Raw genomic sequence first — 14905 nt, 5'->3', positions numbered from 1 at the left:
TCGGGTCGCGGCGGTGGCTTAGCCGTCATTTTTAAAGGTCATTTGGGCCTTTGTCCTGCGCCTTTGCCTGTGCTGTCTTCCTTTGAATGCTTGGCCTTCTCTTCCAAGCCACCGCACTCAATGACAGTACTTCTTATTTACAGGCCCCCTAAATACTGTCCCTCCTTTCTCTCAGAGATATCGGAGACCTTGTCATCATTCTGCACCACTTCATCCAATCTGCTCATACTGGGTGATCTCAATATTCATGTTGATATTCCCACAAATCATCAAACCGCTGAATTCCTCCAACTGCTGGATTACTTGGACTTGAAACAACATGTCAAATCTCCAACACACTCTAGAGGACACACCTTGGACTTAGTCATCACGAACTCTCTACCTGTGCATCATCTTTCCGTATATGACCTGGGTGTGTCAGACCACAAAGCCATTTACATGGAGTTACCCATTCAAAGTTCTCTCATGAAGCCAAAGCGGCAGATTTCCTTTCGAAATCTAAAAGTCATTAACCCTGAACTTCTTTCAGCTGATCTTAATGACCACATTCCTGTTTCTCTATCAATCTCCACCAATTCAGTAGATTTCTACAACTCCACCCTCTCCACCATTCTGAACCGCCACGCTCCCGCTAAAACAAGGACAGTTGCCTTTTTGCGCTCAGCTCCATGGTTTACACCAGAGCTAAGGAAACTAAAGGCAGCTGGTAGAGCGCTTGAGAGACGCTTCTTAGTCTCGGGTCTGCTAGTCCACAAGCTAGCTTACCAGGAACACCGCAAATCATATGCACGCGCTCTCAAAAATGCCCGATCACGTTTTTACTCATCCATCATCTCCGATAACCCGGGTAACTCTAAGACTATTTTTTCCACCATCACCAACCTCCTCCAGCCTCGAACACCATCACTCACCGAACCTACTAATGACCTCTGCAATAAATTCATCGCCTTCTTTCAAAATAAGATCCTAAGAATCCGCTCTTCACTTGCAACTCCCCTCTCTGCTCACACTACTGGTGTCGACACACTTCTAGGGAACCCTTCCCTCTTCTGGTCTTTTCCTCAGGTCTGTGTGAAGGAGGTTGAGGCCGCTGTTAGGGCTATGAAACCCTCTACATGCGCCCTTGACCCCTTCCCAACAGTCCTAGTGAAGGCAAATATGGCCTCCCTCGGCCCCCTAATTACTACCATCATCAACCAGTCCCTCCAGTCAGGTTATGTTCCCTCCACTCTGAAATCAGCCATAATCAAACCCCACCTTAAAAAGCCTAACCTGGACCCTCAAGACCTGGCAAATTACAGACCCATTTCCAATCTCCCCTTCCTTTCGAAAGTTCTGGGAAAAAGTGGTCTCAGTTCATCTTCAAAGACATCTACACGACAACAAAATTTTGGACAAATTTCAATCTGGCTTCCACTCGGCACACAGCACCCGAAACAGCTTTGATCCGGGTCACAAATGACCTATTGATCACTGCAGACCGTGGCTCCTCCTCTCTCTTCGTCCTTCTAGATCTGTAAGCAGCCTTCGATACAGTTGATCATGACATTCTCCTCCACCGTTTACGATACCTTGCAGGGTTCACTGGCGTTGCCCTGGGTTGGTTTAAGTCATACCTTACGGGCAGATCTGAGTTTGTCTCCATTGGACATGCTAAATCATTGAGCCATCCTGTCATTTGTGGTGTTCCTCAGGGATCAGTATTGGGGCCCATTCTTTTTAATCTGTACATGGCTCCACTTGGGCGCATCATTACCAGCTGCAGGGTCTCATTCCACTGCTACGCCGATGATACTCAGCTCTACCTGAAGCTGGGTAGCAATGCGTCTGAGGCCCCTTTCACTTCATCAGCCCCTTCGATATCTACGCCCTTCACTCCACCCACACTCACCGCCTGTCTGGATAAGATAAAGGCATGGATGGAGCAAAATTTCTTTCATCTTAACAGCTCAAAAACTGAAGTGATTCAAATTGGCACTCCACACCAAATTCAACACCAAAAAATCGTCACTATCTCTTTCTCCGGTCAGAACATCTCTCTTTCGAAAACAGTCACCAATCTTGGTGTTATTTTTGACCCTCAACTTACTTTTGAAAACCATATCAAGCACATTTGCAAAATCTCCTTTTTCCATCTTAGAAATATTGCTAAACTCCGGCCTACACTCTCCCTTTCTGATGCAGAAAAACTGGTGCATGCCTTTATCTCCTCCAGACTGGACTATTGTAATGCGCTTCTCATCGGGATTCCTGGAAAAAACATACAAAAACTTCAGTATGTTCAGAACTGCGCTGCCAGGGTCCTGATGAGAGTAAGGAAACATGAGCACATCACTCCCGTGCTCCGGTCCCTTCACTGGCTTCCCGTTACTGCACGGATCACCTACAAAATTTCCTTGCTTACCTTCCAATGTCTGCATGGTGATGCGCCTGTATATTTAACAGAACTCCTCACTCCGCACTGTCACCCACGCACTCTCCGCTCCACCAACACACACCTTCTCCTCCCTCCCAGGACTCGTTCCCGTAACACTGGAGATAGGGCCTTTTCCAGTGCTGCCCCACGGCTGTGGAACGCCCTTCCTCTACATCTGAGGGCTCCACAGATTGTTACATGTTTTAAAAAAAACCTGAAAACATCTCTTTTTAACCAATGTTTTTAATGACTACTTAACTAAATGTTTTTTTTTTTTTTTCCTCTTTTACTGTTGTTTTTATTGTGATATTCTCTCACTGTCTGTATGCACTTTGAGATCTTCTTTGTAAAATGTAAAGTGCATTATAAATTAAATTTATTATTATTATTATTGTATACGTGCATATTCATTCCAACCCGGTTTCAGTCTGAGAAAAGAAAAAACAGCCCTACCCAGGGAGGGACATTTTAATAGTTTTAGTTTGAGTTAAATTTGCTGAAGTACAGCTCTGATCAAACAAGAAAAATAGGCTCTTGGTTTAATTGCATGTAATTCAAATCCATCTTTGTTGTCTTTTAAATATTCAGCTGTATTTTCACTGTACATTGATATAGTTTAAGAAGAGCTAGATGGCTGAAGTGTCAACACCACATCCTGTCCAAACACCTCACTGCAGCAAACAGACAACCTAACTCACAGAGAACAAGATCACAGTGGTGGAAAGAGTCAATGTCTAGTCCTTATAAGGAAACGACCTTTGTGTTGTGTGCAAAATGTCCTCCTTACTTGTCCGCTGTTTCCTTCGTCGTTCTCTCTTGATATCGACGTTATCATTGGGTAAGTCTTCCTCCTTTTCAATTTCATCTCTTTTCACTCTTAGCACAGAGATGTTTACAGTGTTAAAAAAAGTAAATTTCACCAAGATGTATGACTAAGCTGAGGTGATATTTATGTTGTTCATAATGGTGTTTAGGGCTCTTGTGGAAAATCCTGAAGTGATATTTTGGGTCCATGCTTATGTCTATATTATTACACGTACAGATTTTTTTCTGTTCACTTCAGGCTGTTTGGTGCTTCATGCATTGAATATTTAAACCATTATAAAATGCTTAAGTTTTTTTTCATCCATTTTTTAAGTGTGAATGTAGCTTCCTTTAAGGGGATGTATAATAAAATTTCTACTGTTTAGTCAGCTTTGCTTTACCTGTAAGTTATGTTCCAGTTTCTACTATGTCATAATGGCTGCTTTTTTTCTGAAGTGTTCCTGAAGTTGCCCACTGGACAGTGTTGGCGAGTCGTGAATGGTGCTGTTGGGGAATCAGCTGTTCTGTCAGGGACAAATGACTCGATCCGGGTAACAAATCTGCAGTGGGTGAAGAGTGACATTATTATCATGCAAAGGTTTAACGGAAGTATAACTATTTATAACCAAGCCTATGAAGGGAGACTCACCCTGAGTGAGAAACACGGATCTCTAACCATCAACCCTCTGATAAAAAATGACAGCGGAGAATATACCTTTGAATCCCTCCCACCACTATCGCCACAGGAGAAACATGTGATAAAACTTAATGTTTATGGTAAGAAAATGTCACATAATCCCACATCTAACTGTCCTGTGTGTGTCTATGAGCAGGGATAGGTTTGCTAGCTGAATATACTGTATATTAATATATCTATGAACAATGAAAACAGGGCTGGTACATTAGCGATTGTGGCATGATGCTTGGAGAATCTGTTCATGTCTCTGTTGGTGGTGTGAACAGACAGAATCGTGTCCGTGGAGATGAACTCGCGGGTGAGCTACAGCCCAGACAACAGCACCTGTACCGTGACTCTGAGCTGCACGGTGAAAGGCAGCGTGGTGGAGCTCTCCTGGGCTAAGGACCGTAAGAAGATCCCTGATACGGAGGGGAAGGAGACCCTGGTGGTGACTCCCACGGCTGGAGAGGAGCTCTATTCCTGCACGGCCTCCAACCCTGTCAGCTCCCAGACCGCAAGCCTGCAGGTCTCCTCCTGTCAGACACACGGTAAGCTTAAGGGGAGAATCATGAGGTGCTTTCACACAGAAGTTCCGGAAACTGGTCCCTGGTGCCAAGTCCCTGGGTCACCTCAACCGGGGACTTCTGAAGCTCCCGGCCACTTTGGTGTCACCTTCCCACCACAAAGCAGAACTGTGACCTTCAAGCTAAATCAGCAGAGGAGATGCAAAAAGCTCGTAGATTAAACTTCACACATAATTTCAGATGAAATACACCACCACTCCAAAACAATCTAGGATGAACAAGTAATTTTTTCAGTTATTTGTTAGTTATTGGGGGGGTCGCTCTCGATCAAAATGGGACACAGCCTTTTATCTATATTTTATTTGACCTGTTCATGGCTCCTTTGGGGTCACCAAGACTCAGTTAGACAATGAGATGGTGTGACCACTGGGATCAAATCAGGAATGGGCCATGTGATGAGCAGAGACCAATCAGAGCGCTTTTAGAGTTTACCTTTTAAAAAATCTCTGTGTCCACTCAACCACAGTGCTAAAATCAAGCTGTCAGAAGTATACAGCTGTCTGAGTGTTTACAAAAGTCTCTGTTTAGGGGATGGGGGGGTTTAATATCTGAATTTATCACGAAAACATTTTAAACCCAATTTACATTATGATGTCTGAAACTACCAATCATATGTATTTATTTATTAAACAAAGGTGCATGACCGATGTTCCAGATTGTTCCGGCCCACATTAACCCCTGACTATGAGGATAAAGAAACATTTATTACATTCGTTCCTAAATACAACATTAAATATGACAATTTCTGTTAATAAATAACCAATTAATGTAGATTTCTGCAGTGTGGACCTACATAAATTGTCATAAGTTTATTCATAACATAAGTTTGAATAAAAAACTATCCTATGTGATTAACTGTTGCCTTTTATGTTATCATGTTATTATAGTTTCCCTGGATACCAGAATATATGCGCTTGCTGGCATTGGAGCTCTGTTTGTGCTGGTATTGGTGATCATAGGACGCATCATCCAAGTCAGAGCCAAGAGGAAAGGTATGAGGGGGAAATGGGAACAGGGCAGGACCTGCAGGCTAAATGAAATCACAGTAACATATGGGTGGGTCTAGCTGAACACGTCTGTTATGTATCACATAGAGCTATGATTCATAGAGCAGTGATTGTGTGATCAGACATTCTTACATCTCCCCTGGCAGTGACCAAAGAAAACACAGTGTATGCTGAAGCCAACAAGCCGCATGTCAGAGAGAGGAGGACGCGGGTGAGGAGAGTGACCGCTTTGGCAGTAAATAATGTACTTTTGGATTTTAGCGTTCAGTATTCAGAGAACTGAGAAGGACAATGATATGTACAAATTAAAAGAAAATGAATTGGGCACAATTATTCCAATGCAAAGGGAACATACCCCCAACCATTACTTATATATCCTTATTGACTGTCACCATGCTATTCTTGGCTAATCAATACCGCACTAATTATGTTACGTAAGTGAGCTGGTGGTGAAATTAAATGGATACATGGAATGGTTGGGGTGCTCCTGTGGAGTGGTGTGGCTACAGAAGCGGTGTTCATCTACCCATCTAACAAGATATTAGTAACCTTTTGGAGAACAGAAGAAATTTGTGTTTGTTTTTTGTCGTGTTACTGTTCACTTGCATTTTCGTTCAGTGTAAGAAGAAAAGTAACCATGCATACATTCCGATGGAATTCTAACGCTGCTCTTTTATAACTCTGGCCTAAAATAATGTGTGTTCTTTGTATCCAGGACATGCGCTCTAGACAGGCTTCACCATCTGATGATGTTTCCACCTTCTATGAAGATGTGAGAAGCACACCTGTAAGTGAAACACAGCACGTACAAATCTCCAGACATCTGCCTGACCCCATCCCATCTTTTATCGTCGCCACCCCCTCCCCCAGCTGACCCTGGGGTCGAGTTCTGTCATCGTCACCCCTCCAGTAGTGGGGGAGCCTCTGCAACTCAAATAGCCCAGAGGCCTCAGACTATGTCAATGTGCCTCTGATAAGTGCAAAAATAACATCAATGGTGGGCTTCTGCCCTGCTTAACCTATTCAGTGTTGTGCATGTTCACACTTAAGTTGAAATAGCTCAAAGTTCAGTTTATAACAGATTAATTCAACTGAGACTGATTTACAACATCACAGATTCATTGGAAGTTCATCACAGAGTACACACATATCTAATAACATGGAAATTAAACAGAAATGGTAGGATTATAAGGAGGTTTGATGTATTAATTGACAAATATCACATGCAGAAATATGGTATTATTTCTTTATTTCAGAGCTTCCACATTTTCCTGTAGTAGATCTAATGTTGCTCTTTCGTGATGCTGGTGTAGCTTATCGTAGGTTCTTTGTATCCAGGACATTTGCCTTAGACAGGATTCACCATCTGGAGATGTATCCACCTGTTATGACGCTTTGAGAAGCACACTGGTAAGTGAAAAACTATTGTGCACCGTTTGTAAAGTCACTAAAGCACTTTTTTACTTGCCACTTTTTCAACATTTAGTGCACTTTTATTACATTTAGCTAGAAATAAACAGTATTAAGGATCATCGCAACTTTTTGGTATGTATAATATTTGAAAAATTACTTACTATTAGGAAATATAAATAATATGTTTATATGTAAATATTAAATGTAAATGTTCAATATAAATGTTAAATATATATATATATATATCTTCCTGAGACCCAAGGAAAAAAGTGTCTTTCAATTGTAGCTTATTTGTCTTTGGAGGAAATAAGACATCTTACAATTAAATTTTTTCAAATTTATTTTTATTTTTAATTTCGCAGCATGTCCTCTTTAGTGCACAACAGCAATAAATATGTTTCCTAACATCCGTGAAAAACTAAATGAAAAAATACAATGTCCACTACAATGGACATAAATGACCAGGTCGGGTCTCAGGAGGATAAATATATATATATATATATATATCTTAAAAGTACATTTTAAACGTAGACTCTAAATGTAAACTCTATTATATTCTATTAATAAATCTATTAATTTATATTTACATTTAACATTTACGTTTAACATTTATATTTACATTTGACATTTATATTGAACCTTTACGTTTAATATTTACATATAAATATCTCGGATAGCACAGATCTCCTGATTTATCCGCTGCTCAAACACCAAACTAATTTGAAATATACATAAAAAAGAAATACGAATATGAAGATCTGTCTTCTTTTTCTCAGGTGTGCACAATTTTGTTATCTAGATTTATTCATTTGAAACCTCATATCTGAAAGGCTGAGCAGACATTTTCCATCGCCGCACCTCGCTGCTCTTGTGTAACTGTCTCTAAACACCTGTTTCCTCTTCTCTGAAACAGGTCTTCCCTTCTGGAAATTCAACAGTATATGAAACTGTGAAATTTGTCCACGGCGCCCCACCAGCTGCAGTAACCCAGCTTCATTAGAAAAGATCTCTCCACTGACAGTCAGCACTGTATTTACATTCACTTCCTTTGCTGATCCTTTTGCCAGCCAGAATTTTATATTCACTCCAGGCAATTTTACAGGATTCGAACCAACAACCTCTACGAGCTCCCATTGCCTTCTGTTTCAGCTGCTTTGTTTTATATAAATGCATCAACATCGGCATATTTTGCGGCTGCCGAATTGCACTTGAAGACAATTATGGGATAAGTGATACATTAAACAGATTTAAAGGGAGAAACGCACGGTGACTGTGAGTTATTTTGAAATGGGAACAGGGCTCATTTTTAAACGGGATCATCTAGACTTTCACCAATGCCTTATTATGTTTCAAAATCAGTGTAATACTTTTTTTTCTTGAAAAATGGTAATTACCGGGTTTTTAACCGTTTCTGTAGGGCGCACTATAGATGGCCATCGTTGTAATATAAGCAGGGATACGTACGGCAATCGATTGTTGTAACGGCGCAAATACGTACGTATTTTATGTGCATTTGCGCCGATATGAAAATTATCGTGTTATTTCGTACTTCATTTGCAGTATAGAGGTTAAAATGCATGGTAATTTCTTGTTATATCGGCGATAATGCACATAAAATACGTATATATTTGCGCTGTTAATCGGTTGCCACACAGCGCTTCTAAAGGTGAATGCGTACTTGCGTACCCGTTATGTCCACCCCTGAATATAAATATTTTGCAGTAGTAAAAGATGAGTGTATATTTTAGTTAATTTGTCATTCTCATTAGTTTTTAAAATGAAATAAAATTGCAAAGCCTACCTGTAAATGGGACTGATCTGCTGTTGTGCTTATATGAATCAGACAAAATAAAATGTCCGTAATTATGTACTTAGTCAAGGAAGAAGTAACTTAACCACAGTGACCTCTCAGAAAATAAGGGTAAAAATGTGCTTCTCACTGGGGCTGTACCCTTGTAATTGTACCTTTTAAGGTACAGAAATGGACTCTGAGGAACATCCCAAACATACAAACAACATTAATGTACCATCAAAGGTACATAAATGTTCCTCGGAGTCCATTTCTGTACCTTAAAAGGTACAATTACCTACAGCTGTGGGTACAATTGGCAGACCGCAAGGTGCAGCTCCAGTGACAGCAAAGGTACATTTTTTTTTACCGTTTTCTGAGAGTGTAGGTGGATAAAAAAATACATCTTGGTGACCTTAAAAAATTAGCTACCAGCAAGTCCCCCGAATGGAATGTACAACAATACTTCAGTCTTCATGTACACTATATTGCCAAATGTATTGGGCCACCTGCCTTTACACACACATGAACTTTAATCACATCCCATTCTTAATACACAGGCTTTAATATGGAGTTGACCCAACCTTTGCAGCTATAACAGCTTCAACTCTTCTGGGAAGGCTGTCCACAAGGTTTAGGAGTGTTTATGGGAATTTTAGACCATTCTTCCGGGAGAGCATTTGTGAGGTCAGACCCTGATGTTGGATGAGAAGGTCTGGCTCACAGTCTCCGCTCTAATTCATCCCAATGGTGTTCTGTTGGGTTCAGGTCAGGGCTCTGTGCAGGCCAGTCAAGATCCTCCACACCAGACTCGCCATCCTCAAACCGTTCCCGCAAAGTTGGGAGCATGAAATTGTCCAAAATGGCTTCAAATGCTGCAGCATTAAGAGTTCCTTTCACTAAGGGGTGAAGCCCAACCCCTGAAAAACAGCCCCACACCATAATCCCCCCTCCATCAAACTTTACACTTGGCATAATGCAGTCAGGCAAGTACCGTTCTCCTGGCAACCGGCAAACCCAGACTAGTCCACTGGATTGCCAGATGGAGAAGCGTGATTCGTCACTCCAGAGAACACATCTCCACTGCTCTAGGGTCCAGTGGCAGTGTGCTTTACACCACTGCATCGGACACTTTTCACTGCACTTGATGATGTAAGGCTTGGATGCAGCTGCTCGACCATGGAAACCCATTCCATACAGTTCTCTATGCACTGTTCTTGAGCTAATCTGAAGGCCACACGAAGTTTGTAGGTCTGTAGCCATTGACTCTGCTGACAATTGGTGATTACTGCACACTGTGCACCTCAGTATGCGTTGTCCCCGCTCTGTGATTTTACGTGGCCGACCACTTTGTGGCTGAGTTGCTGTTGTTCCTTATTGCTTCCTCTTTGTTATAATACCACTAACAGTTGACCGTGGAATATTTAGTAGCAAGGAAATTTCACGAATGGACTTCTTGCACAGGTGGCATCCTATCATGATACCACACTTGAATTCACTGAGCTCCTGAGAGCAACCCATTCTTTCGTAAATGTTTGTAGAAGCACTAGGTGCCTAGGTGTGTGATTTTATACACCTGTGGTTATGGAAGTGATTGGAACGCTTGAATTCAATGATTTGGAGGGGTGTCCCAATACTTTTGGCAATATAGTGTAGTTTGCCAAAGGTTGGAAATACCTCAGTATTCTCAGTGTTTAGAGAGGCTGCAGACACGAAAATGGAAAACTATTCATGCACATAGTTACCCATAAAGTCTGTAACTTCATTGTTCACTGGATTTTTCTCCTTGTGAGATTTAGCCTTGAAGAAGCAAACAGTGTCTGATATCAGGGTCAGGGTGAGATACCCTATAGACACAGATGTTTATCACTGCATCCATCGAGATGTAATGTGTGTATATGATGGTAAGTAATGATGTGTCATTTTACAATGATTAGGAAATGATCATTTAAAAGGCTGCAGTATCTCTGTCAAGGCATTAATTCCAGTTTCATTTTATCTTATTTAAAATGGGTTTTGATTTCGAAACAATTTACAATTCTTTTGTGTATGCGTATAAGCAATTGTTGAAATATGTTTGTTGAAAGATGAAATTTATTTATATGTCATGTAGATATAAATAAATGTCAATATAAGAAAGAATAAAATAGACACTTGGATTAATTGCATGTAATTCAAATCCATTTATGTTGTCATTTGCATTTTCTGCTGTATTATTTCTGTACAGCATTCAAGATGAACCACAGGTGAGATATCAGCACCACATCCTGTCCATACACTTCAAAGGACTTGTCCTCGCTGTCAGCAAACGCGATACCAAGCACACAGATCGAGATCATCCCGGTAGGGGAAGTGAATGTTTAGTACGTACAAGGAAACAGCCTTTGCGTGTCGTATGTAAAATGTCCACCTTACTTGTCCGCTGTTTCCTTCATCGCTCTATCTTGATATGGATCTTATCAGTGGGTAAGTCTGCCACCTTTCCCATTTCACCTTTTTTCACTCTGCTCAGCATAGAAATTCTTACAGTTCTAGACAGTGCTGTAGGCAGTGGTGGTTAAATGGTTAGGGACATGCACTTGTAATTGAAAGATTGCTGGTTCAAATCCCCGACCAGCAAAGCACCACTGAGGTACCCTGAGCAAGGTACCGCCCCCAAGCACTGCTCCCCGAGTGATGAATTAGCTGCCCCCTGCTACAGTATGTCACGATGTCACATATGGGTTAAATGCAGAGGACACATTTTGTTGTTGTGCACTTTGTGCTGTGGTGTGTCAACAATGATCACTAAATTCTAAATCTAATTCTAAAATTTCACCAAAATGTATGACCAAGCTGAGGTGATATTTATGTTGTTCATAATGGTGTTTAGGGCTCTTGTGGAAAATCCTGAAGCAATATTTTGGGTCCATGCTTATGTTTATACTATTACAGGTACAGTGTGAATGACTCAGATCTTTTCTTGCATAACTTTCTATTCACTTCAGGCTGTTTTGTTTTTTGTCTGAAAATTGAACCCATTGTTTATGAGTTAGCAAAAAGCTCACTTAAGTTTTTTTTTATTCTATTTTGTAAGACACTATCTTTAGGGCTGTCTGGTTTAACTTCTACTGTCATATATATTTATGTATATGTTTAATATGTGCTTCTGCTTTTTAAATAATGTCACAATTAACTTTTTTTTTCTGAAGTGTTCCTGAAGTTGCCCACTGGACAGTGTCGGCGAGTCGTGAATGGTGCTGTTGGGGAATCAGCTGTTCTGTCAGGGACAAATGACTCGAGCCGGGGAACAAATCTGCAGTGGCGGAAGAGTGACATTATTATCATGCAAAGGTTAGAGGGGTGGATAACTATTTATAACCAAGCCTATGAAGGGAGAATCACCCTGAGTGAGGGAGACGGATCTCTAACCATCAACCCTCTGATAAAAAGCGACAGCGGAGAATATACCTTTGAATCCCTCCCACCGCCATGGCCAACAGAGACACATGTGATACAACTTAATGTTTATGGTAAGGAAAATGTCACAGAACCCAATATCTAACTGTCCTGTGTGTTTCTATGAGCAGGGTTAGGTTTGCTAGCTGAATATACTGTATATTAATATATCTATGAACAGTGAAAATAGGGCTGGTACATTAGTTATTGCGGTTTGAAGAAACGGATCATGTCTCTGTTGGTGGTGTGAACAGACAGAATCATGTCCGTGGAGATGGACTCGCAGGTGAGCTACAGCCCAGACAACAGCACCTGTACCGTGACTCTGAGCTGCACGGTGAAAGGCAGCGTGGTGGAGCTCTCCTGGTCTAAGGACCGTAAGAAGATCCCTGATACGGAGGGGAAGGAGACCCTGGTGGTGACTCCCACGGCTGGAGAGGAGCTCTATTCCTGCACGGCCTGCAACCCTGTCAGCTCCCAGACCGCGAGTCTGAGGGTCTCCTCCTGTCAGACACACGGTACGCCGAGGGGAAGAGTCACGGCTCTTTATGAGTCCCTGCATCAGTCTTGACTCCCAGGCACATGCCTCTACAGCAGGACTCACTAATGGCTGAAGGTTTCCTTATTGAACATGGACATAAGGAAACATTAATTTATAACTAGAATGCTAAATATGACAGTTTTTTAGTAAATAACCAGCTCATGTAGGTCTGTGCAGTGTAGTCCTAATACAAACATGGAGTTTGAATTTAAAAAATATTTATCACGTGAGATTAACAGTTGCCTTTTATATCGTAATATGTATTATGCCGTGTTATTACAGTTCCACTGGATAGTTGCCCATGTGTGATTGCTGTGATTGGAGGTCCGTTTCTGCTGGTACTGACGATCATAGGACGCATCATCCAAGTCAGAGCCAAGAGGAAAGGTATGAGGGGGAAATGGGAACAGGGCAGGACCTGCAGGCAAAATTAAATCACAGTAACATATGGGTGGGTCTAGCTGAACACGTCTGTTATGTATCACATAGAGCTATGATTCATAGAGCAGTGATTGTGTGATCAGACATTCTTACATCTTCCCTGGCAGTGACCAAAGAAAACACAGTGTATGCTGAAGCCAACAAGCCGCATGTCAGAGAGAGGAGGTCGCGGGTGAGGAGAGTGACCGCTTTGGATCAGGATCAGTCCGGTCCTGTCACACTCTGTCCTTCATTCCCCTAAGTTCCCTGCTCTCCCCTGATCACCAGCTGGTCTTTGCTAGTCCAGTGCATGTCTTGGTATTCTGCAGTGATCTTTGCTTTTGTCCAGTTGCACCTTATGTTGAAAAAAAAAGCACTAAAAAGGCTATTGTTATTATTTTTGATTGAGTGCACTGTATGTTCTTTTGAAATAGGAGCTGGGCTTAGTTAAGTCAGTTTGCAGTTGAAACGTACAGCAGTAAGATGATTTTTTTTATTCAACTCAAGCATATTCACTGATGATTCTTCACAGATTACGCTCAGTGACAAAAAAAAGAGTTAAGCACCCAGATGGTGGAAATGAAATGAATCTGCACGTGGTGAAAGGTCATGTGACAGTATGGCGATGATTATAATATCAGATCAAACTGACAGTTCAGCAGTAGAGGCACACTGCTGGTCCCATGTCACCCCCCAGCCTGGATACATGCGGCGATACGGTCCGGTACAGCTGTTGTATCCTCTCCTGCAGCAAGTCGGCCCACAGCTGTTGTAACTGGCCTTTGAGATCCTGCAGATTGGCACTGGGTCTAAATTGACGTCCAAGCTGATCCCACACATGTTTGATTAGCGAAAGATCGGGGGACCTGGCAGGTCACGGGAGGATTCAGCTAGTGTAAACATGCACGATGCTATTACAGCGAATGCGAGGCTGAGACTTTCCCCGCGCGTACAAGTTATCTTAGGTCTGCGTTCATGGTTTGACTTCTGAGATTCAGATCGAGTTTTTTTTTAACTGGTTGGTTCGACTTTTAGGAAATTCGAGTTCTAATGAGTTTGAGAACTGAGGTACCACTGTACGTGAAAAAACCGCAATGTGCATGTTTTGGAGATCGCCTTCGATGGCTCTGTTCTGAAACTGTGTAGATGGTCTCCCACTCAGTGATGTTTAGGTGTTGCTTTAATGGTCCATTTAGTTACTTCCCTTATAATTAAACTTATGTTGGTCTCCAAGAAATGAATATGAAGTATTATCATATGTATATTTGCCCAGGATGTGCAGGGAACATGGAAGGGGAGAGACCCTGGACGGGATGCCAGTCTGTCACAGGACACAGGGCAGGGGACACTCTGGACAGGATGCCAATCCATCACAGGACATGAGGCAGGGGACACCCTGGGCAGCATATCAGTACTGATGTAACCAGAGTGATTTTGCCGCAGCTTTTTGATGGTGTAGAATAGTGTGATAGAGATTAATGCTCTGTTCATCGTTGAATAGAGTGATTTTATTGATCTGTCTGATAAAATAAAAATATTAACTGAGTGAGTGAGCCTGGAGGTGAAATGACCCCCCCCCCCCCCCACAACTCCTTCTTCTAATCACACAGCAATGGGGATTAAGCAGGGGATGTATGCAAGGCAGAATAAGCAAAGGTACCAAAGACCGCTCTCAGTACTATCACTATTACTACAGTGTGGTTCATAGAGAAAAATGTCAGAATCTAAACATGTTACACTAGCAGTTTAACTGAACCATTATTTCAGAAAATGTGTGACTGAGATGCATGAAGTAGGGGAGCAAAGTGTAACCT

The 14905-nt window shown here is 41.8% G+C and overlaps 2 protein-coding genes across 2 annotated transcripts; both read left to right on the top strand.

The window, feature by feature from the left end:
• Window positions 1-3991: 3991 nt before the first annotated feature.
• LOC111833138 (signaling lymphocytic activation molecule-like) lies at window positions 3992-8179 on the top strand. Its single transcript, XM_072711138.1, has 7 exons — window positions 3992-3997; window positions 4184-4447; window positions 5371-5475; window positions 5637-5701; window positions 6206-6277; window positions 6829-6900; window positions 7817-8179. The coding sequence occupies exons 2-7, from the start codon at window positions 4204-4206 to the stop codon at window positions 7901-7903; spliced, it is 645 nt and encodes a 214-aa protein (XP_072567239.1). The 5' UTR covers window positions 3992-3997; window positions 4184-4203; the 3' UTR covers window positions 7904-8179.
• Window positions 8180-11003: 2824 nt separating this feature from the next.
• LOC111833144 (SLAM family member 5-like) lies at window positions 11004-14627 on the top strand. Its single transcript, XM_072711126.1, has 6 exons — window positions 11004-11158; window positions 11884-12204; window positions 12385-12648; window positions 12954-13058; window positions 13220-13284; window positions 14365-14627. Exons 1-6 carry the CDS (start codon window positions 11095-11097, stop codon window positions 14512-14514), a joined length of 969 nt encoding a protein of 322 aa, XP_072567227.1. The 5' UTR covers window positions 11004-11094; the 3' UTR covers window positions 14515-14627.
• Window positions 14628-14905: the final 278 nt, after the last annotated feature.

The sequence above is a fragment of the Paramormyrops kingsleyae genome, chromosome 4 (assembly GCF_048594095.1).
Source record: "Paramormyrops kingsleyae isolate MSU_618 chromosome 4, PKINGS_0.4, whole genome shotgun sequence".
NCBI classification, from domain to species: domain Eukaryota; kingdom Metazoa; phylum Chordata; class Actinopteri; order Osteoglossiformes; family Mormyridae; genus Paramormyrops; species Paramormyrops kingsleyae.
The sequence above is the reverse complement of the archived record's forward strand: the minus strand, read 5'-3'. Positions and strand labels throughout refer to the sequence as shown.